At 54.1% G+C, this 25,438-nt stretch overlaps 3 protein-coding genes across 13 annotated transcripts in view; 2 read left to right on the forward strand and 1 right to left on the reverse strand.

Moving 5' to 3' along the window:
* Positions 1-3,835, forward strand: INHBE (inhibin subunit beta E). Its single transcript, XM_003926467.4, has 2 exons — positions 1-600; positions 868-3,835. Exons 1-2 carry the CDS (start codon positions 252-254, stop codon positions 1,620-1,622), a joined length of 1,104 nt encoding a protein of 367 aa, XP_003926516.1. The 5' UTR covers positions 1-251; the 3' UTR covers positions 1,623-3,835.
* Positions 1,729-19,398, forward strand: GLI1 (GLI family zinc finger 1). Of its 3 annotated transcripts, none has more exons than XM_010337231.3 (12): positions 1,729-1,808; positions 8,971-9,097; positions 9,305-9,397; positions 9,980-10,175; positions 10,436-10,580; positions 10,919-11,008; positions 11,100-11,237; positions 11,543-11,692; positions 13,395-13,559; positions 14,056-14,286; positions 16,584-16,851; positions 17,447-19,398. In XM_010337231.3, exons 2-12 carry the CDS (start codon positions 8,998-9,000, stop codon positions 19,189-19,191), a joined length of 3,321 nt encoding a protein of 1,106 aa, XP_010335533.1. In that variant the 5' UTR covers positions 1,729-1,808; positions 8,971-8,997; the 3' UTR covers positions 19,192-19,398. The 3 variants fall into 3 exon arrangements, with proteins under 3 accessions (XP_010335533.1, XP_003926518.1, XP_074258898.1); XM_003926469.3 differs by lacking the exon at positions 1,729-1,808 and adding an exon at positions 5,125-5,535; XM_074402797.1 differs by lacking the exon at positions 1,729-1,808 and having other exon boundaries at positions 9,022-9,097; positions 9,288-9,397.
* ARHGAP9 (Rho GTPase activating protein 9) overlaps positions 19,399-25,438 on the reverse strand; it is a 21,374-nt gene continuing 15,334 nt past the window's right edge. For 3 of the 9 annotated variants that reach the window (XM_039471613.2, XM_074402802.1, XM_039471616.2), the window contains 14 exons: positions 25,278-25,391; positions 24,993-25,085; positions 24,715-24,776; positions 24,489-24,579; positions 24,192-24,287; positions 23,950-24,048; positions 23,573-23,714; positions 23,385-23,492; positions 22,959-23,057; positions 22,710-22,787; positions 22,507-22,560; positions 22,117-22,251; positions 21,352-21,457; positions 19,399-19,806 (listed from right to left, as the gene is read on the reverse strand). In XM_039471613.2, the coding sequence (XP_039327547.2) occupies positions 19,635-19,806; positions 21,352-21,457; positions 22,117-22,251; positions 22,507-22,560; positions 22,710-22,787; positions 22,959-23,057; positions 23,385-23,492; positions 23,573-23,714; positions 23,950-24,048; positions 24,192-24,287; positions 24,489-24,579; positions 24,715-24,776; positions 24,993-25,085; positions 25,278-25,391 (1,449 nt within the window). In that variant the 3' untranslated portion in view covers positions 19,399-19,634. The remainder of the gene's footprint in view (positions 19,807-21,351; positions 21,458-22,116; positions 22,252-22,506; positions 22,561-22,709; positions 22,788-22,958; positions 23,058-23,384; positions 23,493-23,572; positions 23,715-23,949; positions 24,049-24,191; positions 24,288-24,488; positions 24,580-24,714; positions 24,777-24,992; positions 25,086-25,277; positions 25,392-25,438) is intronic. The other 6 variants (XM_074402801.1, XM_003926468.4, XM_039471614.2 and 3 more) reach the window with 4 other exon arrangements.

Here is a 25,438-nt window from a genome sequence, read left to right on the forward strand (position 1 = left end):
AGAGGGTAGGTGGGCTGGCTGACCACTAGGTTTGGAAGCCCCAGGCAGCTGGCTCTAAAGAGGCCCCGGGTCAGTAGCCAGACATAAGCTGTGAGGGTCAAGCACAGCTATCCATCCGATGATCTACTTTCAGCCTTCCTGAGTCCCAGACAATAGAAGACAGGTGGCTCTACCCTTGGCCAAGGGTAGGTGTGGCACTGGCGTCTGCTGTCACTGTGCCCTCGTTGGCCCCCAGCAATCAGACTCAACAGATGAAGGAGCTGCCATCCGAGGCTACCAAACCAGGGCCATTCACCAGGAGTATGGGGCTCCCTGATGTCCAGCTCTGGTTGGTGCTGCTGTGGGCACTGGTACAGGCACAGGGGACAAGGTCTGTGTGTCCCTCCTGTGGGGGCCCCACACTGGCACCCCAAGCAGAACGAGCTCTGGTGCTGGAGCTAGCCAAGCAGCAAATCCTGGAGGGGTTGCACCTGACCAGTCGTCCCCGAATAACTCATCCTCCACCCCAGGCAGCGCTGACCAGAGCCCTCCGGAGACTACAGCCAGGGAGTGTGGCTCCAGGGAATGGGGAGGAGGTCATCAGCTTTGCTACCGTCACAGGTGGGTGAGGGAGAGAGCGACAGGCAGACAGCAGACAGGGAAAGGGAGGCAGAAGGGGAGCCTGGCAGGAGCTGCAGAGGGAGTGGGGTGTGGCAGGAGAAGGAGGAGCTGGGGCAGGGACTGGTGGCACAGGACACAAAGCAGTCTCTACTTATTCTAACGGTGAGTTCGGGTTCAAGGGAGAGCAGTGGGCAGGATCAGGGGAGTCTCAGAGGAGAGCTTCATCTCTGCTCACATTTTTCTTTCCCTTCTCTGTCTTTCCGGCAGACTCCACTTCAGCCTGTAGCTCCCTGCTCACCTTTCACCTGTCCACTCCTCCGTCTCACCACCTGTACCAGGCCCGCCTGTGGCTGCACGTGCTCCCCACCCCTCCCAGCACTCCTTACTTGAGGATCTTCCGATGGGGACCCAGTAGGAGGCGCCAAGGGTCCCGCACCCTGCTGGCTGAGCACCACATTACCCACCTGGGCTGGCATGCCTTAACTCTGCCCTCTAGCGGCCTGAGGGGTGAGAAATCTGGTGTCCTGAAACTGCAACTAGACTGCGGACCCCTAGAAGGCAACAGCACAGTTATTGGACAACCAAGTCAGCTCTTGGACACAGCAGGACACCAGCAGCCCTTCCTAGAGCTTAAGATCCGAGCCAATGAGCCTGGAGCAGGCCGGGCCAGGAGGAGGACCCCCACCTGTGGGCCCGCGACCCCCTTATGTTGCAGGCGAGACCATTACATAGACTTTCGGGAACTGGGATGGCGGGACTGGATACTGCAGCCCGAGGGGTACCAGCTGAATTACTGCAGTGGGGAGTGCCCTCTTCACCTGGCTGGCAGCCCAGGCATTGCTGCCTCTTTCCATTCTGCTGTCTTCAGCCTCCTCAAAGCCAACAACCGTTGGCCTGCCAGTACCTCCTGCTGTGTCCCCACGGCCCGAAGGCCCCTCTCTCTCCTCTACCTGGATCGTAATGGCAATGTTGTCAAGACGGATGTGCCAGATTTGGTGGTGGAGGCCTGCGGCTGCAGCTAGCAAGAGGACTTGGGGCTTTGGAATGAAGAGACCAAGTTGGAGGTTCCCAGGCACAGGGCATCTGTGGCTGGAGGCGTCAGATTCCTGATCCACACCCAACCCAACAGCCATCTGGCAATATGACTCACTTGACCCCAATGGGACACAAATGAGCACTTTCTTGTCTGAGACTCTGGCCCGATCCAGGTTGGTTGATGTGTTGGGAGATGGGTAAAGCGTTTCTTCTAAGGGGATCTCCCCAGAAAGCGCGATTTCCTCCCCTAAGTCCCGTGAGAAGATGTCAGGACGAGGGAGGGAAGGAGGGAAGGCAGAGAAAAATCACTTAGCCTCTCCCAAGACGAGAAAGTCCTCAAGTGAGAGGAGGAGGAAACAGATAGATGGTCCAGCAAGCTTGGAGGAGGGTAAGCAGGCTGACCCAGGGTAAGAGCTGTTGAGATGCCTTAAGGGAGGGTCAAGAAGGAGATGAACAAGGCACTGAGGGAAGATGCTTAGGGGCCCCCCAGAAACAGGAGTCAGGAAAGAGAGGTGCTAAACCTAAGAAGGTCCCTGGTTTCTCCCAGAAGACAGGACCCAGTGGGAGACAAGCATTTATTCTTTTCTCATGAAAAGGAAAAAGAGCCGGGTGCGGTGGCTCACGCCTGTAATCCCAGCACTTTGGGAGGCCAAAGTGGGTGGATTACTTGAGGTCAGGAGTTCAAGACCAGCCTGATCAACATGGTGAAACCCTGTCTCTACTAAAAAAATACAAAAATTAGCCGGGTGTGGTGGCAGGTGCCTATAATCCCAGCTACTCGGGAGGCTGAGGCAGGAGAATTGCTTGAACCCGGGAGGCAGAAGTTGCAGTGAGCCGAGATCACGCCATTGCACTCCAGCCTGGACAACAAGAGAGAAACCAACAAATGTGGGTCATAAAGAAGGGTTAGGGTGATGGTCCAGAGCAATAGTTCTTCAAGTGTGCTCTGGAGGCTTCTGGGCAGTCCCTTTTCAGGGGTGTCCACAAACTCAAAGTTATTTTTATAATAATACTTACATGTTATTTGCCTTTTGAATTCTCATTATCTTAAAATTGTACAGTGGAATTTTCCAGAGGCTATGTGACGTGATTTCATCATCTTTCTGACTTCATTGTTAATGGAATGTGTGCTTGTATATTCTTGTGTTACAGTCTTTTTCAGTTTTAATTTCTAATGTAGTGAATTGATAGATGTAAATCATACAGATAAAAGCTCAATGATTTTTTTTTTTTTTTTTTTTTGTGATAGAGTGTCTCTCTGTCACCCAAGCTTGGAGAGCAATGAATCTCAGCTCTCTGCAACCTCCGCCTCCCCATTTCAAGCAATTCTGCCTCAATCTCCCCAGTAGCTGGGACTGCAGGCCTGTACCACCACACCTAGCTATTTTTTGTATTTTTAGTAGAGATGGGGTTTCGTCATGTTGGCCAGGCTAGTCTTGGACCCCTCAGCTGATTCCCCCACCCTGGCCTTCCAAAGTGCTGGGATTACAGGCCTGAGCTGCCACGCCTAATCCAATGACTTTTAAGAGTATAGAGGAAACTGGTCCGGCACGGTGGCTCATGCCTGTTTATTCCGGTACTTTGAGAGGCCAAGGCGTGTGGATCACGAGGTCAAGAGATTGAGACCATCCTGGCTAACACAGTGAAACCCCATCTCTATTAAAAATACAGAAAAAAGGCCAGGCGTGGTGGCTCAAGCCTGTAATCCCAGCACTTTGGGAGGCCGAGGCGGGTGGATCACGAGGTCAAGAGATCGAGACCATCCTGGTCAACATGGTGAAACCTTGTCTCTACTAAAAATACAAAAATTAGCTGGGCATGGTGGCGCATGCCTGTAATCCCAGCTACTCAGGAGGCTGAGGCAGGAGAATTGCCTGAACCCAGGAGGCGGAGGTTGCGATGAGCCGAGATCGCACCATTGCACTCCAGCCTGGGTAACAAGAGCGAAAACTCTGTCTCAAAAAAAAAAAAAAAAAAAAAAAATGAGCCGGGCCTAGTGATATGCACCTGTAGTCCCAGCTACTCAGGAGGCTAAGGCAGGAGAATCACTTGAACGTGGGAGGTGTAAGTTGCAGTGAGCTGAGATCGTGCCACTGCACTCCAGCCTGGGCGATGGAGGGAGACTCTGTCTCAAAAAAAAAAAAAAAAAAAAAAAAAGTTTGAGAGTCATTGGTCTATAGAACTGGTTGGGGAGAAGAAAGTAACGTGTTCTAAGAGAGCTCCTCTTGCTGGGCACCAGTGGTCCCAGCTAGTTGGGAGGCTAAGTGGGGGAGACTGCTTAAGCCCAGGAGTTCAAGGCTATAATCACACTTGTGAATAGCTTCTGCACTCCAGCCTGGGCAAACAGTGAGACCCCGTCCCAAATAAATATAAGTAAATAAATAATAGATCCTCTGGAAGAAGGGGCTCGAGGCTGGGACAGGAGCATGTGTCGGGTGCCTTTTCTTCAGTGACCATTATTCTGGTGTGACTGAGCTGGGTCTCTGACCCTCTGGGTATAACTAGTCTGGGTCAAAGTCCCAGACCTCCCTCCCTCTAATTTCACCTTTTCTTTCCCCCTTGACCCTCAGACTGAACAGTTAACCCACTGACCTTCCAGGCCCAGGGGGTGGTTCTTGGAAGCAGAGCTAGGATGTGGGAGGTCTGCCTGTGGGCTTGAATAAAAGAGGGGAAGGTGCTCCTTTTCTATCATGCTTTCTCCTCTTTCTCATAAAAATCGGAGACTGGAATGGTGCCCCTCCCCTATATCCGGTCATGATGGCAACGCAAATGTAAAGCGGCAGGGCACCTCCCTGTGAGGCAGTACTGCTGGGCATAGCAACCTCTGACAGTGCGCCTCTCCATTTCTTTGAGTTCACAAATCCACCTCCTGGGCTTTTAACTGGGCTTTAGTGAGGGGACCTGACCGATCTCCTCCTTCGGCTCCCCCAGCTCTTCGGCCACGACTGCGAGCGGGTGTCATGTGTGAGAACGGCCAGCAGAGGGAGCAGAAAGCCTTGAAGAGCGGCTAGAGCCCGCTGAGGCGAGGTGCGGAGGTGGCCGCAGTCTCTGGAACTTCCAGACGCAGAGCTGGGGTTCTCCCGGAAGGGGCTTCGGTCCCAGGGCTCACCCTGCACCCAGAGCCTCAGCCGCTGCTCCTAGCTTTTATGCTCCATAGACTCCTCACCTTCTGCCAGATCCCCTAACCCCTCAGTATGATTTGCCCCAAACTCCAACTCTGGCCCAGCCGCTCCAAGTTCCATCCAAAGGGTAGGGCCTGCCGATAAGCCACAGGATGTCAGAAGGCTCAGTTGGCACCAACCAAAGGCGACTACCTTACCTCCACTATTATCGTTCTCAGTTGAACTTCTCCCCCTGTCCCGCAATATTTTCCTGAATCTGGTTTTCTGTCTCTGGATCGGGACCTCTTTGGGGCCAGCCGATCCAGAAATCCATGCCGGGGTTTACTGCCCACCAACAGCAGAGTGTTGGGGGGGTGGGGGGGCGTGGGCAGTATAGGGTCCCTCAAGGGAGGGGGAGGATCCTGGGGGTCCTGGGGGTGCAATAAGCCCGGCACCCCCTCTCTTGCTTCCAGCTACCCAGCCTCATCCTCCAGAACGGCTAGAGGGAGGGAAATAGGAGGGAGGTGAGGGGCGAGCGGGAAGAGCGGCGGCGCGCCAGCGGCTGGAGCGAGAAAAAGTTTTTGCAAAGGGAAAAAAAAGTTTGCGCTTCTCGCGGGTGGTCCGGGCTTGCGGCCCGGCGGGCTGGGCCGGCGGGAGGGCTGGGGGCCAGGTTGGGGGGGTGGGGGTGGCATTGAGGCTGCGCTGCCGTGGCCCTCTCCGCCCCCCCTCCCCACCGCACACCCCCCAGCCCAGACTCCAGCCCTGGACCGCGCATCCTGAGCCCAGCTCCCAGACAGAGGTGAGAAGGGGGGGCAGGCGGGGGACCACCTGGGAGCAGTGGGGGAGGGGGCCTCAGGGGATGCTCAGCTTCCGAGGGACTCGTCCCACACCCTGGGACACAGAGGCAAAATGGGGGTGGGATAGCCTGTGGTGAGACATTAGAAACTCCAGATTTTTCACTTGTATCTTTCTCTGTATCTTCCTTTTCTTCCCTTTCTTCTTCTGTCAGTCTGTGTATCTCTGTCTCAGGCAACCGTGGGCCTTTGTCTCCGCCTCTCCCATGTATTAGAAACATCTCACTTTCATGAGGTTGAGAGCTGAAGAGGCTGGAGGGATGGCTAGCTGGAGGTCTGCGTGGTAGAGAGGGAACTCCAGGTGTGTGTCTGCGCGTGGGGCAGGAAGACGTCAGTGTTTCTGAAAGGAGGGGACTGAAAAGGAGGGAGCTCCAGGTGGGGTGGGGACGGGTGTGTGGGAGGCAACAGAACCATTAGAGGCTAGCTGGACTTGCACCCTTGACCTGTCTTGTGACAGATGTGCCAGTGGATGCTTGTGTTTGGGGGAAAGGAGTGTCTTCTGGACTAGGAAGGGGCAGCTTGGAGAGGCTGTCCAACGTCTAGTGAAGGCCCTAGAATGACCCCAGGCAATTTTGGACTCCTGAGTCCCAAGGGCTGTTGGCAAGGCGCTCAGGAGGAGCCAAGGAGACCTTGTCTTGACCCTCTGAACTCAGGACCACCGGGGCAGCGGGAGCCAGCCGCAGGGAGACCCCTATCGGGGCTGGGCGGGACCACTGGCCACTGTCAGCCTGTGTATCCCCGTTGGTCCCCCGCCCAAACGGGAGCTGGGGACTGAGGCCCCTCCTCTGGCTCAGACCACCCTGCCTGCCCTTGCTCCCCGCTCTGAATCCTCTTTCAGGCCCCATGACCCCGAAACAATCAGCCCTGGGCAGCTAGCTTTGGGGACAGGATTAGGGAAAAGGGACCTGGTAGAGCCTGAGGACTGAGGGTTCTAGGGGTCTGGAGAGCTGGGGTCTTCTGGGATAGGTCTTTACGTTCCAGTAGAGGGAGAAGGCGGGGCGGTTTCCCGGGGGAGTTGTAAGGGTCGGAATAAGGGTGGTTTTCCCTAGGGGGCGGGGTCCAGAGACCTCTCCCTCTCACCGTTATCTCCCTGGCATCCCCGCCCTTGACGTCACCAGGGGGTTCCCGGGGGTCTGGAGGGGTTAACTCTTGGGAAGCCGGCTGCAATACCCAGGAACTTAAGGTGTCCCGGCTCCTCCTCCTCCCCGTACACACCTAATTTTTATTGACCCAGTCACTTTCTCTCCTTTCTTTCCCCCATACTTTCTGGATTCTTCTTTCTCATCCCACCTACGGGGACCCCCACTCTCCAGTAGTGCCCCCCAGGGCGCCACTGCCCGCTTTCCGGATGCGCTGAGAGGAGGAGGCAAGAATGTGTCCCGCCCCTCAGCCCCCACCCCTAAGGCTCGCTCGACTGGGCTCCCCGGGCGGGCGGGGGGAGCGGAGCCGTCTGCAGCCAGTGCCTGCGGCGGCGACTTGGGTGGGCCGAGGAGGCACGGGGGCGGGGAAGGCGGGACCGGGAGTAGGGGGGCGGAGCCGACTCCTGGGAGTTGGGGAGCGGGGGTGCGAAGGGGACTCTGGAAAACAGGGAGACAACGAAGATGGTTTACGGCTCCGGCAAGGGGAACCCTAGAGCTCTCTGTCCCATCCCGAATTCTCACACCCCAGAAAAACTTTATTGAAGCTAAAAAAGTTGGCGACATTTTCTTTTTACTAGCCTGAAGGGGAGATGTGGGTGGGCTGTGGCACGCGTGGGTGTGGGCGAGGAGGGATGTCTCCCCATTTCCTTGGAGGCTCTTCGGCGGCTGGACAGTGGGGCAGAAAGATGACTGAGTAGACAAGGTTGGAGGAATCTCTAGTGTTTGGAGGATCATTTGCCAGTCTGCCTCCTTCCCCTTGGTGAGTTAAAGAGGAAGGAGGCGGGAGAAGTGTCCCCCCCCAGCCAGCTGCCAGCCAGCTGTGCCCCCCGCCCCCAACATTAGTGCCAAGGTCTAGTTGGGAGGTCTTGGATGCGGGATCCACATCTCGGTGGAAAAAGAGTTAAGAAGGATACAGCCCTGGCTGCGGGGCTCGGGCTGGGTCGTGGGGTCCGGGTTCCGCTCCCCATCTCACCCCGCCCTCACCCTAAATCCCAGCATCCCGGGATCACCCACCGCGCCGGCCGGCCCGGCCCGCTCCCGGTTGTTCTCCACCCCACCCCGCCCCACCCCACCCTCACTCCCGGGAGACGGGAAAACCCGGGATGGAGTAATAACTGGAGTTTGAAGAGAAAACCGGACAGCAACACCTTCTTCCTCGCTACTATTTTATAACTGTGACATTGTTTTTTTTTTTTTTTTTTTCATTGTTTCATCGTCTTCCCTCATACTTCCTTTCCTGTTCCCCCAAAACAGAGACCAAAAAGTTTAGGTGGGCCCGATTTAAACTACCCCAGAATGACACCAGCTTTCATCCTTGGTACCCAGCAGACCCAGTAGACTCCCCTCAGAAACTTACCTCCTCCTCCACACAGTTTTCTGCCTAAAAGAAGAGGAGGGCTGATCGCTTGTGCTCCCTCCTGGCCCCACCTGTCTCCCTGTCGGCACTGTGGCCAGGGCTCCCTCTGCTGGACACTGCAGAGATTGTACACGGGCTGTCCCTGGGGCGCAGGCAGAGCAGCCCAGTGCTTGAAGTCAGATCCACCGAACAAGTTCTCCCATCCCACCCCTCAAAGCCAGCCCAGACTTAGAGCGAGAATTAGAGGGCCCATAGTACTAAAACCACTTAAAGCTCATGTAGGCACAGTTAGTCCAAAACGCCCTGTACTCACAGACCACCCAGGCAAAGCTCCCACACAGTTCCCAAAAAGATCCCCAGACTACAAGACTGCCCCTGCCTCTCTGGGACATTTCCCCTTACCCCCTCCCTAGATGAGGTGTTTTTATTTTTTGTTTTTGTTTTTGTTTTTTGAGAAGGAGTCTTGCTCTGTTGCCCAGGCTGGAGTGCAGTGGCATGATCTCGGTTCACTGCAACTTTCACCTCCCAGGATCAAGCAATTCTTCCGCCTCAGCCTCCTAAGTAGCTGGGATTACAGGCATCTGCCATCATGCCCAGCTAATTTTTGTATTTTTGTAGAGATGGGGTTTCACCATGTTGGCCAGGCTAGTCTTGAACTCCTGACCTCAGGTGATCCACCCGCTTCGGCCTCCCAAAGTGCCAGGATTACAGGTGTGAGCCACTGAGCCTAGTCCAGTGATGCTCTTTGCAACTCAATTTCCATGGCAGATGTCTTAGAGGGGCTGGGGACACCGGGGATGTTCTGCCCAGGGTTCTGTGCCTGAGACTGCTCTGTGACCGTCTCTATTTCCCTGCATCTTTATAACTACCTTCCCTTTCTGCAGTGTCCCCACACCCTCCTCTGAGACGCCATGTTCAACTCGATGACCCCACCACCAGTCAGTAGCTATGGCGAGCCCTGCTGTCTCCGGCCCCTCCCGAGTCAGGGGGCCCCCAGTGTGGGGACAGAAGGTCAGTGTATATACTAATCCCTGGGCCTTGAGGATTTGGCAGGTCTCCCACCTGGGCCCACCCCTACCCCAGGCCAGTTTCCCATCTATAAGAGGATATGAAGCCCCATGTCATATGAACCTGGAATCAGAGATAAGGTCTTGCCTGGGGTTCTGAGGTGAGGCTTACGTATCCTCCATTCCTATTCCAGCTGTCTCTTTTTTCTAGGACTGTCTGGCCTGCCCTTCTGTCACCAAGCTAACCTCATGTCCGGGCCCCACAGTTATGGGCCAGCCAGAGAGACCAACAGCTGCACCGAGGGTGAGGGCTCAGGCAACACCTCTTCCCTTTCTGCCCTCTCTGACTTGTTCTGAAAGAGAAAGTGGGAGGGTAGGGGATCTCACTTGGAGGAGATGCTTGGAGATGTGAGGCGTCAGTGCACCATGGAGAAGTCACAGATGGGGTGGGAGTGGTGGCTCACACCTGTAATCCCAGCACTCTGAGGGGAGGCTGAGGTGGGAAGATCGCTTGAGATCAGGAGTTCAAGACCAGCCTGGCCAACATGGTGAAACCCCATCTCTACTAACAATACAAAAATTAGCCAGGCGCGGTGGTTCGTGCCAGTAGTTCCAACTACCTGGGAGGCTGAGGCAGGTGAATCACTTAAACCTGGGAAGCAGAGGTTACAGAGAGCCAAGATCACACCACTGCACTCCATGCACTCCAGCCTGGGCAACACAGTGTGACTCTGTCTAAAAAAAAAAAAAAAAAAAATCACAGATAGGATCAGTGGGGCAAAGCAGAATCAAGTATCATTGGTTTTGTCAAGTCAGGACCTATAGGTTAGGTGCAGGGAGAGACATGCTGCTTTACCATATCCATCTCCCCTGTCTCCTGCCCCAGGCCCACTCTTTTCTTCTCCCCGGAGTACAGTCAAGTTGACCAAGAAGCGGGCATTGTCCATTTCACCGCTGTCCGACGCCAGCCTGGACCTGCAGACGGTTATCCGCACCTCACCCAGCTCCCTCGTAGCTTTCATCAACTCGCGATGCACATCCCCAGGAGGCTCCTACGGCCATCTCTCCATTGGCACCATGAGGTGCAGGCAGCCCCGGGCCAAGTGGCCCCTAAAGCCCCTACCAAAGTCCGTTAAAAGTCTCAAGCCCTCAAACCACCTGACTCTATTTGAATCCCTGTCATTTCAAAGATATCTCTCCTTGAAATGACAATGCTTTTGTTGCCCTGGGACTGCCTCAACACTTCAAATCCCAACTGTTCCAGAAACGCTCCAAATAGCCCAAGACCTACCGAGACTTCCTGATTGTCTTAAGTAACTGCCTCCTCTCCTCTCCTCCTCAGCCCATCTCTGGGATTCCCACCCCAGATGAATCACCAAAAAGGGTCCTCACCTTCCTTCGGGGTCCAGCCCTGTGGTCCCCATGATTCCTCCCGAGGTGGGATGATCCCACATCCTCAGGCTCGAGGACCCCTCCCAACTTGCCAGGTGAGAGTCCTCATATTGCTACCTGATTTCCCTCAGCTCAGGGTGAGTGGGTGGTGGATTTTGTAGGGGAAAGGTGAAGTAAGGACAAGGGATATAAGTTTTCAGTACTAGAAAAGTAAAGAGGTGTGGGTACTGGGGTTCACACCTTGCAGTTGAATCAGACGCTTCCAAATGGGATCCCACCTTTTGCCCATTCCATTCACCAGTGTAGTCCCTTCCAAACCTAGGAGGTTCTAGCTGCTTGGGTAGGGGTACTTAGGGCAGGAAGACCTGGCTTGGTTCCCTCTTCCTTCTGCTTACTTCCACCTTCATCACGGTCACCTCTTCCCCTCTGGAAGCTGAAGTCTGAGCTGGACATGCTGGTTGGCAAGTGCCGGGAGGAGCCCTTGGAAGGTGATATGTCCAGCCCCAACTCCACAGGCATACAGGTAGGAGGATGGGCAGAAGCTTCACCTCTGGGACCTGAGCGAAACAAAAGTTGTCACCCAAGTGACCCTAAGATTGCCTCTCTTGCCCTAGGATCCCCTGTTGGGGATGCTGGATGGGCGGGAGGACCTTGAGAGAGAGGAGAAGCGTGAACCTGAATCTGTGTATGAGACTGACTGCCGTTGGGACGGCTGCAGCCAGGAATTTGACTCCCAAGAGCAGCTGGTGCACGTGAGCCCCAGGGGGTAACAGGAATGGCTGACCAGAACCCTTAGGAGATTCTGAGTGGGACATGGTGGAATCTGGCTGAGGGCAGGAGGTCAGAGGAGACTGAGGTTGAATGCTCAGTTGGGTAGGCAGAAGTGTAGCATTGCCTTACGGAGGTGGAGGCCCTGAGAAGTGGGATATGATATTGTTCCTGCCTCTTCCTCCTTGAAGTGGAGTCGTGGAAGAGGAACAGGGGGTGGAGGGAAGGCTTGTTCTGGGTCTCGGGGTGATGGGGGAGCCTTGGAGAGCCTCTGCATCTTCTCCCTCAGCACATCAACAGCGAGCACATCCACGGGGAGCGGAAGGAGTTCGTGTGCCACTGGGGGGGCTGCTCCAGGGAGCTGAGGCCCTTCAAAGCCCAGTACATGCTGGTGGTGCACATGCGCAGACACACTGGCGAGAAGCCACACAAGTGCACGGTGAGGCACCTGTGTCCCAAGTTCAGGGTCTCTTCCTTAATCGGGGTTCCCCTTCAAGGTAGGGCCCAAAGCAGACTTTTGCCTTTGGAGGTCCCTTCTTCCATAAGCAAATATTAAAAATCATATTTGTGGCCAGGTGACGTGACTTACACCTATAATCCCAGCACTTTGGAAGGAGGTGAAGGAGGGCAGATCATCTGAGGTCAGGAATTCAAGACCAGCCAGACCAACATGGTAAAACCCCATCTCTACTAAAAATACAAAATTAGCCTAGCATGGTGGCACATGCCTGTAATCCCAGCTACTTGAGAGGCTGAGGCAGGAGAATCCCTTGAACCTGAGGGGAGGAGCCCGTGGTGAGCTGAGATCACACCACTGCACTCCAGCCTCTGCAACAAGAGTGAAACTGTCTCAGAAAAAAAAATCATATTTGTGTGACTGTGATGGCATAAAGATGAACGTGATTATAGATGTTAAGACACTAGTGGACCTAAAAGATCTTTTTTTTTTTTTTTTTTTTTTTTTTTTGAGACGGAGTTTCACTTTTGTTGCCCAGGCTGGAGTGCAATGGCAGGATCTCCGCTCACTGAAACCTCTGCCTCCCAGATTTAAGCCATTCTGCCTCAGCCTCCCGAGTAGCTGGGATTACAGGCATGCACCACCATGCCTGGCTAATTTTGCATTTTTAGTAGAGATGGAGTTTTTCCATGTTGGTCAAGCTGATCTCAAACTCCTGGCCACAAGTGATCCACCTTACTCAGCCTCCCAAAGTGCTGGGATTACAGGCGTGAGCCACCATGCTCACCTAAGCTTGGTTTTTTCCTCGATTTTTTTTGTTTTTTTAAAAGATGGGGTTTCACCATATTGGTCAGGTTGGTCTCGAACTCCTGACCTCAGGTGATCCGCCCACCTCAGCCTCCCAAAGTGCTGGGATTACAGGCATAAGCCACCTCACCCTGCATTTTTTTTTTTTTTTTTTTTTTTTTTTTTTTTTTTTTTTTGAGACGGAGTTTCACTCTTGTTACCAGGCTGGAGTGCAATGGCTTGATCTTGGCTCACCGCAACCTCTGCCTCCTGGGTTCAGGCAATTCTCCTGCCTCAGCCTTCCGAGTAGCTGGGACTACAGGCATGCGCCACCATGCCCAGCTAATTTTTTGTATTTTTAGTAGAGACGGGGTTTCACCATGTTGACCAGGATGGTCTCAATCTCTTGACCTTGTGATCCACCCGCCTCGGCCTCCCAAAGTGCTGGGATTACAGGCGTGAGCCACTGCACCCGGCCTTTCCTCGATTTTAAAAGACATTAAAACATGTTTGTGGTCCTCTTAAAGTATTGTTGGCCTTCAGTACTGTGCCTCCTACCCTGCCTAATGGAGAAACCCTGAATCAAGGACAATAGCCTGTTCCCCCAGGATGACCCCATCTTGGGACAGCCTAAGATCCCCAGGCGAGGAAATCCGCCCTGGCTTGGTCAGAAGATGCTCTAGCATCTTTATATTCCCAAAGGCAGAGTGTCTCCAACCACTTCCCTGCCCCACCTTCTTGCCTGCCCTTGTCTCCTAGTTTTGGGAATTCTCTCGAAGTCCCAGTTCGTCTCACTTTGACATATTCTCTGATGTGTTTCCTTTTGGAGATTGAGGGCTCCTTCCATCTCCATGTCCTCTGTCTGAGAACCATCTTTTGACCCCCACATGTTCCCCAGTTTGAAGGGTGCCGGAAGTCATACTCACGCCTCGAAAACCTGAAGACACACCTGCGGTCACACACGGGTGAGAAGCCATACATGTGTGAGCATGAGGGCTGCAGCAAAGCCTTCAGCAATGCCAGTGACAGAGCCAAGCACCAGAATCGGACCCACTCCAATGAGGTGAATGCCCCAACTAAGAGATCCTACCCACTTGAGAAGCTACCTATCAGGGAGATTCCCCCCATAAGAAATCCCTTAGCCCAGTACCCACTGCACAGAGGTGAGTCCCCTCCCCACATAATTCGCCTGGAAAAGGCTTTTCTGAAACGAAGAATTTCCACTCAACCACTCCTCCTCCTGCCTCTAACCTCTAACCAGACAAAGGGCTAACCTAAAATAGATACCGTCTAGAGGAGACCCCTGACCCCTCCAACCCCTGGATTTATGGGACCTCACAACCCTGGATTAACCTCTTCATCTTTCCCAGGCTGTCAGTTTTCCTGACCCTCCGCTTAATCTCTGCATCTTCGACTCTCACCCGAGGCCTCCACCCTCCTTACTTCTTTGGGTGCTGTGTGCTCCTCCCCTGCCCCTGTGTTGCCACCACCTTTTCCCATTCCTTCACATTCTTCCGCTTTGATCCGTTTGCCTTCTGTCGCCACTCTCCACTCAACAGAAGCCGTACGTGTGTAAACTCCCTGGCTGCACCAAACGCTATACAGATCCCAGCTCGCTGCGGAAACATGTCAAGACAGTGCATGGTCCTGACGCCCATGTGACCAAGCGGCACCGTGGGGACGGCCCTCTGCCTCGGGCACCCTCCCTTTCCACGGTGGAGCCCAAGAGGGAGCGGGAAGGAGGCCCCATCAGGGAGGAGAGCAGACTGACTGTGCCAGAGGGTGCCATGGTGAGACAGCCCAGGCAAACCCCACCTTCATACCCACAGCCTGCCCTGTGGACAACTTTCTAGTTACTTCCCAACCCATCCATTCCCTCCTATGGAAATCACTCTTCTGTGACGTCTGCCTGTCTCTTGTCTCAATGTTGCTCTTTGGGCTTCCCCAAGTCTAGAAATTTTAGAATCTTTATTTTCTCTCTCTTTTTTTTTTTTTTTTTTTTTTATGAGATGGAGTTTCACTCTTGTTACCCAGGCTGGAGTGCAATGGCGCGATCTCGGCTCACTGCAACCTCCGCCTCCTGGGTTCAGGCAATTCTCCTGCCTCAGCCTCCCGAGTAGCTGGGATTACAGGCACGCGCCACCATGCCCAGCTAATTTTTTTGTATTTTAGTAGAGACGGGGTTTCACCATGTTGACCAGGATGGTCTCGATCTCTTGACCTCGTGATCCACCCGCCTCGGCCTCCCAAAGTGCTGGGATTACAGGCTTGAGCCACCGTGCCCGGCCTCTCTTTTCTTTTCTTTTTCTTTTTTTTTGACAGGGTCTTGCTGTGTCACCCAGGCCAGAGTATAGTAGCATGATCATAGCTCATTGCAGCCTCTAACTTTTAGGCTCAAGTGATCCTCCCGCTTCAGCCTTCCTAGAGCTGGGACTACAGACACACACCATCATGCCTTACTTTTTTTTTTTTTTTTTTTTTTTTTTTTTTGAGACAGTCTTGCTCTGTCTCCCAGGCTGGAGCGCAGTGACATGATCTCTGCTCATTGCAACCTCCACCTCCCAGGTTCAAGCAATTCTCCTGCCTCAGCCTCCTGAGTAGTTGAGATTACAGGTGCATGCCACCCCACCCAGCTAATTTTTGTATTTTTACTAGAGATGGGGTTTCACCATGTTGGTCAGGCTGGTCTCGAACTCCTGACCTTGTGATCGACCCACCTCAGCCTCCCAAAGTGCTAGGATTACAGGTGTGAGCCACCTTAGCCTAGCCTCTTTTTTCTTTTTTATAGAAATGGAGTCTCGCGGCCGGGCACGGTCTCGAGATTACATGCCTGTAATCCCAGCACTTTGGGAGGCCGAGGCAGGTGGATCACGAGGTCAAGACATCGAGACCATCCTGGTCAACATGGTGAAACCCTGTCTCTACTAAAAATACAAAAAATTAGCTGGGCATGGTGGCGCGTGCCTGTAATTCCAGCTACTCAGGAGGCTGAGGCAGGAGAATTGCCTGAACCCAGGAGGCGGAGGTTGCGGTGAGCCGAGATTGCGCCATTGCACTCCAGCCTGGGTAACAAGAGCGAAACTCCGTCTCAAAAAAAAAAAAAAAAAAAAAAAAAAAAGAAATGGAGTCTCGCGGCCGGGCACGGTGGCTCATGCCTGTAATCCAAGCACTTTGGAGGCCAAGGCGGGCGGATCACCTGAGGTCGGGAGTTCAAGACCAGCCTGACCAACATGGTAAAATCCCGTCTTAAAAAAATAATAATACGGCCGGGCGCAGTGGCTCAAGCCTGTAATCCCAGCACTTTGGGAGGCTGAGGCGGGTGGATCACGAGGTCAAGAGATCGAGACCATCCTGGTCAACATGGTGAAACCCCGTCTCTACCAAAAATACAAAAAATGAGCTGGGCATGGTAGCGCATGCCTGTAATCCCAGCTACTCAGGAGGCTGAGGCAGGAGAATTGCCTGAACCCAGGAGGCGGAGGTTGCAGTGAGCCGAGATCGCGCCATTGCACTCCAGCCTGGGTAACAAGAGCGAAACTCCCTCTCATAAAAAAATAATAATAATAATAATAATAATAAAAGAAAAAGAAAAAGAAAAAAAGAAATGGAGTCTCGCTTTGTTGACCAGGCTGGTGTCAAACTCCTGGCTTCAAGCTATCCTTCTCACAGTGCTGGGATGAGCCAATGCATCCAGCCCAAACTCTTTCTTAAATAGCACTTAGTATAAGTTTTAAGCCTTTTACATGTATAATTTCATGTATTCTTCAAAACAACTTCATGAGAAAGGGACTCACTCTTCTCATTTTCAGACGAAGAAACTCAGGCATAGAGAAAGAGCCCAAGGTCATAGAACTAAGAGCAAGAATTTGAGTCCAGGCAGTCCGTGCTCCAGCCTAGGCTCTTCTCATCAAACATCTTGCATTCAGTTTGCTCCCCGCCACCGTCCTGTCTCTTACCTGCTTTGCTCTCTCTATACTTATAAGCTTCCCTTGGAACCCAGCAATCACTGGGACACAGGCTTCTGCCACGCATCAGGTTGAAGGAGTTGTGGGAAGGGTGTTGCCCTCAGATCTCATCTTCTCCACAGAAGCCACAGCCAAGCCCTGGGGCTCAGTCATCCTGCAGCAGCGACCACTCCCCGGCAGGTAGTGCAGCCAATACAGACAGCGGTGTGGAAATGACTGGCAATGCAGGGGGCAGCACTGAAGACCTCTCCAGCCTGGACGAGGGGCCTTGCATTGCTGGCACTGGTTTGTCCACTCTCCGCCGCCTTGAGAACCTCAGGCTGGACCAGCTGCATCAACTCCGGCCAATAGGGACCCGGGGTCTCAAACTGCCCAGCTTGTCCCACACCGGTGAGACCTGGGTGTGGGAGGTGTGGCTGGGCTGAGATCTGGACCTGCCCTGAGGTTGAGAGGAGGAAGTCACCCTTGAGGGCTGCCACATGGCACCTTTGTTTAATTAGAAAGAGGTCTCCTTCCTCAAGACACTTTCCATTTATCAGAAAATAGATGTACAAATATGCAAACGCTAGCTGGGCATGGTGGTGCGTGCCTGTAATCCCAGCTACTCCGGAGGCTGAGGCAGGAGAATCGCTTGTACCCAGGAGGCGGAGGTTGCAGTGAGCCACTCCAGCTTGGGCAACAAGAATGAAACTCCATCTCAACAAACAAACAACAACCACAAGAGAAAAAACAAATATACAAAGGCTATGATATGAATGCTGTTCCCTAGGACTGGGCAGCATACAACCTGTACAACTGTTCATAGCGGCCCTGAATGCTCGGTAACCCAGAAACAGAATAGGCATGGGAAAGTGGGAGACAGAACTGAGTGGTTAGGGATAACGAGCTTATCCTGGGAATCCGGGACAAGGCTGTTGCATGGAGGAGGCAGGGTGATATTTAGGAGGCTTCTTGACCTCCTACCTTTTCTTCTCATCACTTGCAGGTACCCCTGTGTCCCGCCGCCTGGGCCCCCCAGTCTCTCTTGACCGCCGCAGTAGCAGCTCCAGCAGCATCAGCTCTGCCTATACTGTCAGCCGTCGCTCCTCCCTGGCGTCCCCTTTCCCCCCTGGCTCCCCACCAGAGAATGGAGCCTCCTCCCTGCCTGGCCTTATGCCTGCCCAGCACTACCTGCTCCGGGCAAGATATGCTTCAGCCAGAGGGGGTGGTACCCCGCCCACTGCAGCATCCAGCCTGGATCGGATAGGGGGTCTTCCTGTGCCTCCTTGGAGAAGCCGAGCCGAGTATCCAGGATACAATCCCAATGCAGGGGTCACCCGGAGGGCCAGTGACCCAGCCCGGGCTGCTGACCGTCCTGCTCCAGCTAGAGTCCAGAGGTTCAAGAGCCTGGGCTCTGTCCATACAACACCCATTGTGGCAGGGGGAGGACAGAACTTCGATCCTCACCTCCCCACCTCTGTCTACTCACCACAGCCCCCCAGCATCACTGAGAATGCGGCCATGGACACTAGAGGGCTACAGGAGGAGCCAGAAGTTGGGACCTCCATGATGGGAAGTGGTCTGAACCCCTATATGGACTTCCCACCTGCTGATACTCTGGGATATGGGGGAACTGAAGGGGCAGCAGCTGAGCCTTATGGAGCGAGGGGTCCAGGCTCCCTGCCTCTTGGGCCTGGTCCGCCCACCAACTATGGCCCCAACCCCTGTCCCCAGCAGGCCTCATATCCTGACCCCACCCAAGAAACATGGGGTGAGTTCCCTTCCCACTCTGGGCTGTACCCAGGCCCCAAGGCTCTAGGTGGAGCCTATAGCCAGTGTCCTCGACTTGAACATTATGGACAAGTGCAAGTCAAGCCGGAACAGGGATGCCCAGTGGGGTCTGATGCCACAGGACTGGCACCCTGCCTCAATGCCCACCCCAGTGAGGGGCCTCCACACCCACAGCCTCTCTTTTCCCACTACCCCCAGCCCCCTCCTCCCCAATATCTCCAGTCAGGCCCCTATACCCAGCCACCCCCTGATTATCTTCCTTCAGAACCCAGGCCTTGCCTGGACTTTGATTCCCCCACCCATTCTACAGGGCAGCTCAAGGCTCAGCTTGTGTGTAATTATGTTCAGTCTCAACAGGAGCTGCTGTGGGAGGGTGGCGGCAGGGAAGATGCCCCAGCCCAGGAATCTCCCTACCAGAGTCCCAAGTTTCTGGGGGGTTCCCAGGTTAGCCCAAGCCCTGCTAAAGCTCCAGTGACCACATATGGATCTGGCTTTGGACCCAATTTACCTAATCACAAGTCAGGCTCTTATCCCACCCCTTCACTATGCCATGAAAATTTTGTAGTGGGGGCAAACAGGGCTTCCCATAGTGCAGCAGCACCACCTCGACTTCTGCCCCCATTGCCCACTTGCTATGGGCCCCTCAAAGTGGGAGGCACAAACCCCAGCTGTGGCCATCCTGAGGTGGGCAGGCTGGGAGGGGGTCCTGCCTTGTACCCTCCTCCCGAAGGACAGGTATGTAACCCCCTGGACTCTCTTGATCTTGACAACACTCAGCTGGACTTTGTGGCTATTCTGGATGAGGCCCAGGGGCTGAGTCCTCCTCCTTCCCATGATCAGGGGGGCAGCTCTGGACATACCCCACCTCCCGCTGGGCCCCCCAACATGGCTGTGGGCAACATGAGTGTCTTACTGAGATCCCTCCCTGGGGAGACACAATTCCTCAACTCTAGTGCCTGAAGAGTAGGGAATCTCATCCATCACAGATTGTATTTCCTAAGAGATTTCCATCCTTCCAGAAAAATTGGAGGAGCTGCAGTCCCCTGCACAAGATGCCCCAGGGATGGGACGTATGGGTTTGGGGGCTGTGTATAGTCTGTTTGTGTTTTGAGGAGAAATTTGATAAGGACACTGTTTCCTGATAATAAAGGAACTGCATCAGAAAAATGCTGCTTTATGTGTTATTATGTTGGGGGGGAATAAGAAGAGAAGCAGGGGTGAAAACATTCACTTTCCTCTTTAGAGAAGCTCCTTCACCCATCCCAACCCCTCAAGTCACACTCATGAAGATGAAGATGGAGACAGTCATTTGGGAGATTTAAACGGATGACCTCAAAACAGAACACCAGCCTCACACCACCAGAGATGATTGGAAACATGTTTTCTGTTCTTCCTTGCCTGGGTCAGGGGAAGAGGCTGGTGAAGTTGGTGAGCATCAGCTGGACCAGCTGCCCTGGGTAGAGAGCATGGGCTGCTGGGTCAGATGTCTCCTGCTCTGGCCGAAACAGGGTTGGTCCAAACACAATTCCCAGGTTGTGGGGTGTCATGCGATTCTTATCTGAGTGTGCTATCACCCTGTAGGCAAAGGTCAAGGAGGGAGATATATGGCAGCAGCTTGGCACTTCATAGTAATCTAACCCTTCAAAGGTCTGAGCAGGGAAGAGTTCACCCTGGGATCCCTCCATGTGGTGACAAAAAAAACAAGTTGCTGGCCGGGCGCGGTGGCTCAAGCCTGTAATCCCAGCACTTTGGGAGGCCGAGGCGGGTGGATCACGAGGTCAAGAGATCGAGACCATCCTGGTCAACATGGTGAAACCCCGTCTCTACTAAAAATACTAAAAATTAGCTGGGCATGGTGGCGTGTGCCTGTAATCCCAGCTACTCAGGAGGCTGAGGCAGGAGAATTGCCTGAACCCAGGAGGCGGGGGTTGTGGTGAGCCAAGATCGCACCATTGCACTCCAGCCTGGGCAACAAGAGCGAAACTCCGTCTCAAAAAAAAAAAAAAAAAAACAAAAAAAAAACAAGTTGCTGTGAGGGGAATGAAAATGGACCCATGGAGAAACCTTCAGGATACAACCTGAATATACAACTGCCTCTTCCACCTTCAGGGACCACCCCAAGAGTTCTATCTGCTCACAGTTTGGGAGGCTTTAATTCAAATGGCCATCCCCTCTCAGAAGTCACTGCCTAGGCCCAGTTCAACCAAAGAAGCCATCAGCAATGCCCCAGTGACAGACAAAGAGGCAGAGGGAAGTGAGAGGCAGGATTTCCCTTATTTCTCTCACAACGTCTTGGTTCCATTTTTCCCACTTGATGCTGACCTAAGGGTTTTGACCCTAGCCACGTGTGGTGGCTCATGCCTGTAATCCCAGCACTTTGGGAGGCTGAGGTGGGTGGATTACCTGAGGTCAGGAGTTTGAGACCAACCTGGCCAACATGGTGAAATTCGGTCTGTACTAACAGTACAAAACCGTGGTGTCGGGTGCCTCCAGCTACTCTGGAGGCTGAAGCGGGAGAATTGCTTGAACCCAGGAGGCAGAGGTTGCAGTGAGACAAAAGTGCACCACTGCACTCCAGCCTGAGCAACACAGCGAGACTCCATCTCAAAAATAAATAAATAAGCCGGGTGCGGTGGCTCAAGCCTGTAATCCCAGCACTTTGGGAGGTCGAGGCGGGCAGATCACGAGGTCAAGAGATTGAGACCATCCTGGTCAACATGGTGAAACCCCGTCTCTACTAAAAATACAAAACATTAGCTGGGCATGGTGGCACGTGCCTGTAATCCCAGCTACTCAGGAGGCTGAGGCAGGAGAATTGCCTGAACCCAGGAGGCGGAGGTTGCGGTGAGCCGAGATCGTGCCATTGCACTCCAGCAGCCTGGGTAACAAGAGGGAAACTCCGTCTCAAAAAAAAAAAAATAAAATAAAATAAAAATAAATAAATAAATAAATAAATAAAGGCTTTGACCCTGGTAATATGTTCCTGCACAGAGGTTGCCTGTCTCCTCACCTGCCCAGTAAACAGGTGCTTCCCTACCTTCACTCCACCTGCACAGAGTCCCTGTGGCATCCTCCCTCCACCTTTCCCCATCATGAACAAAGAGGTTCAGTCTTCCCGACCTGCATAAATGCTCCAGGAGATACCGTAGAGTGTCGTGGTTGGGCTTTGGCATTGAGCCTATTAGTTCTTGTATCTGAGAGAGGCACTGCTCTGATTCGGAGAGTGCTAGAAAGAAAGAGTCATGGGAAGGCATAGTAGTGAGGTTAGGGAAGGTGCTACGACAGGTGGGTAAATTCACTGCTCTTTCCCATAGCCATGGAAGACATCATTAATCTGGCACACCGTTTTTTTTTTTTTTTTTTTTTTTTTTTCTTTTTTTGAGACGGAGTTTCGCTCTTGTTACCCAGGCTGGAGTGCAATGGCGCGATCTCGGCTCACCGCAACCTCCGCCTCCTGGGTTCAGGCAATTCTCCTGCCTCAGCCTCCTGAGTAGCTGGGATTACAGGCATGCGCCACCACGCCCAGCTATTTTTTTTGTATTCTTAGTAGAGACGGGGTTTCACCATGTTGACCAGGATGGTCTCGATCTCTTGACCTCGTGATCCACCCGCCTCGGCCTCCCAAAGTGCTGGGATTACAGGCTTGAGCCACCGCGCCCGGCCACCTTTTTTTTTTTTTAATAAACCAACTACAGCTTCATAATTCTTTTCAACTTGGCCCTCTAAACGTTCACAAAAAACCAACTGGAGTAGGCACCTAAGTTGAATGGTATTTTCTATCTCTGAGGTCAGAATGGGAGAGAAGAGTGTAAGGGAATCTCTATTCTATTATTTACCACTTGTGTCCTCCATATCAAGGGTTATTTCCAAAGTTCCAACTCTTACCAAGGGCAGCTCGGAAATGGGGCAGCAGCAGTGGGGGCACCAGAGGCTGGGGCAGCTCCCGGAGAAAAAGCTTCAAGGCTCCAGTGACCACATGAATGTCATCCCACTCAGCACTGTCCAAATCTAACCGACCCTCTGGAGGGAGAAGGAGATATAGGGGCTTCAGGGCTCACGAAAGGCCAGAAAGATGTAGAGACCGAGAGATTAAAAGTTCTGGAGAAATCCAGTCAATGCAGACTATAGGAATGCCTAGTGGGACTGCAGTGGGGCAAGGTAGCTAAGGTGGGAATGCGGATAACCCTCCTAGGAGGAGTACATGGGAGTATCCATGGGAAGCAAAGACGGTACGGAGAAATCTTAGGGGTCTGAGGGGTCTTCCATGTTAAGTACCTTGTCCTGGCTGTTCTGGGAACAGATACCTCCCATCGGAGGTGACTGCACGCTCTGCAACATGAACCAGGAGAGATCAGGAGCTAAGACACGCACTTCCATCCTGAAGGCCTCCCTGTTCTGCCAGCTTCATTATGCAGAAACACCCATGATTCTCAGGTAATACATTTTTAGAACCACCACTGGCCCACAAGCCTTCTCACCTCTGTCCACTAGAAAACGAAGTTTCTGGACCACTGCCAAGTTCCCACTCACCCGATAAATGCCATCCACATCTAGACCTGGGAGATGAGGAAGGATTTGATGAGGACTGCTGCTTGAAAGCGTGTGTGGTGAGGGATATAAGGGTGGAGAGAAAAAGGGCAGTAGGAAGACTAAGTAGAATGGGGGAGGCAGAAAATTCTAGGCCTTAGCCTGTTGGAAGAGGATTCTGGGGTCTCTGGGAAAGTGACCTCTTTTATCCACAGCAGCAATGCAGAGCCTCACAAAGCTGGGCACCGTGTCCCCTTCCCGCTGGCAGAGTGATTCCAACTGGCAGCCGAACACCTGGTCTGGGGAGGCACAGAGTGAGGCGGGAAGCCAGTGCCAGCGTCACTTAAGGGAGCTCTTCTCGGCATAGGTCTTTATCCTCAAGTGAGGCTGGTCCTTCTGGTGCCTGTGTCAGACCTGGGCAAGGAAATATACGCCATCCCCCCGCCCCCCATCCCCTGCTTCAAACAATCTGGTAAGGGGGCACACATCTCCCTGGCTTTTCCCCTAAACAATCTGTAGTAGTGGGGAAAGTAGCAGTCACAGTAGGCTGTGGTCTAGTTCTGGGAAGCTCTACTCTGAGCCCCGCTGGAGTTTTCTTATCCGTAAACCTGGCCCAGCCCCCTCACCTCGGAGCAGACCCCGCTCCTGCAGGCTTTGCAAGGGCGGTCTCTTCGCGATGAGCCGCTTCAGTTTGTTGCGCACACGGTTCTGCTCTGCGCCTTCGGGTCGCCGACCTGCAGGAGGCAAGCGGAGCAAGGCGTGAGCGCACGCCATATACGCCATACCCCCCGCTCCGCCCCGGCCCATCACTCACTGGAGCTCCGGCGGCCACTGAGGCGCAGCAGCGGCTTGGACACCGGCTCCGACTCCTCTTCTTCATCCTCCCCGGCACTCAGCTCCGCCAGCTCCGCGGGTCCGGAGCCCGACAGACGCAGCTCCAAGGGGTTCTCCCGATCCTAGACCCGGGGCGGGGCAGGACGTGTCGAAAGTGAAAGAGGAGAGAAATCCGCACTCCTAGTTGGACGCAGGGAGACTCTGACCCACTGCCCGAGTCCCACGTCCCAAACTCGCCCCAGGCCAGAACTCTCCACGGAGCCCACCCTGTCCCCACCGCCCCTGATTCCTATCCTACCACACACTCCCTCTGCCCCGGCCGGCCCAAGCCTCTCTCCCGGCCCCCACCCATCTAACCAGCCGCTCGATGACCGCCCGCAGCGCGCGGTGCCAGGCTCGCAGCTCGGTCTCTTGGTCGGACTGCAGCAGGAACTCATGGCCAGGGACCGTGCGGATCTGAGGGCCAGGCGGGGAAAGGCTTGGGTCAACGAGGAAGAGGATAAAAAGTAGGGAGGATGAGCGGGAGGCCCGCGCGGGAGACTGGGGGCGCCCTCGGGTCGGGTGGAGCCTTGCGGACGCGCGCGCGGGAGGGCGCTCACGTGCAGGACGTTGCGGCGGCTGGACAGGTGGCGGCCGTGCGCCAGAGCCGCCCCGCGCAGGTCCACGCTACTTTCGGGCCGGCTGCCCGGTGGTCCCTGAGAATGAGGGAGGAAACTGAGGCCACGGTATTGTTTTCTTCACTGCTTCCCTCTCCCCGGTGGGCTGCGAGGAGGTGGGAGTCTGCCTCACTTCTTTACCTTCCTCTCCACCGCCCTCCCCGCCGCCGCCCCCCACCACATTGGCGTGAGGCAGGAGGCAGCGCCCTAACCCCTCCTGCGCCCCTCGCTCACACTCACCCAGCCCGAGGAGGGCGCCGTCGGCGGTGGCTCTCGGTAGAACACCAGGCTGTTACCCGCTAACACCACCCAAGACGGGCCCCAGTTCTTCCTGCGGGGGTGGAGGGGGAAGGTAGTGGTGGCTAAAAGGTCATTCTAGAATGCCACGGGGAGGGTGCTCTTCCAACACCCTGTTCTGCCATAGGGAGTCGACAGCCCAGACCCTAGCTGGATTCCGGATTCTCACCTGAGCTTGCGCCCCCCTTGGGCAATCTTGGTCATATTGAGGAGGCCGGACTTTTCCACCTCCTGGGAAGTGGAGGGAATGGTATCTGTAAGTCACCCGGCGCCCTCCACAGTGGCCACATCTTTCCCTAGGGGGTCTCCCAGGAGTGAAGTGCCTTAACGTTGCTGGGGGAGGGCTGGGTAAGAGGATATTCAGAAAGAGGAAGATGTTTTTGAGGAGCAGGAATTGGGGACGGGGCAGGGAGGATCTTGTCATTCACAAAGAAATGGGAGATTCACATGGGGGTCGTCCAGGAGCTGCGGCAGAGGTCGAGAGGGCTGCAAGGCTGGAGGGTCAAGCTGCAAGGTGCGTTGGCTGAGACTGAGGGAACCCTGGGGAAGAGGATTGGAGAAACAGGTGGGGAAATCCTGGCGTCAAGGATCCCTGGCTGAAGGAGGAAGAGGGAGGGGATGCCCGTGAGAGGCAGGGGATGTGGTGGGGAATGGAGAATGTCTTACATAAAACAGAAAGTCTTAACGAGCTGGCTTTTTCTGCATGTGATTGGGAGATGGGAGGGATCTCACCTGTGGGTCAATCAGTTCTGGGGTCCCTGTGTCAGATCCTAAGCCCTTTGCCTGAGGTTGCAGGACATCACTGTCCCTCTTCCGGGTCTGTGTCCCCTCCATGGAGGCAGGGTTCTGGGTCAGGAGAGGAGAAAATAAAGCTACATCCAGATGCCACCTCT

This window comes from Saimiri boliviensis, chromosome 7 (genome assembly GCF_048565385.1).
Source record: "Saimiri boliviensis isolate mSaiBol1 chromosome 7, mSaiBol1.pri, whole genome shotgun sequence".
Lineage (NCBI taxonomy): Eukaryota > Metazoa > Chordata > Mammalia > Primates > Cebidae > Saimiri > Saimiri boliviensis.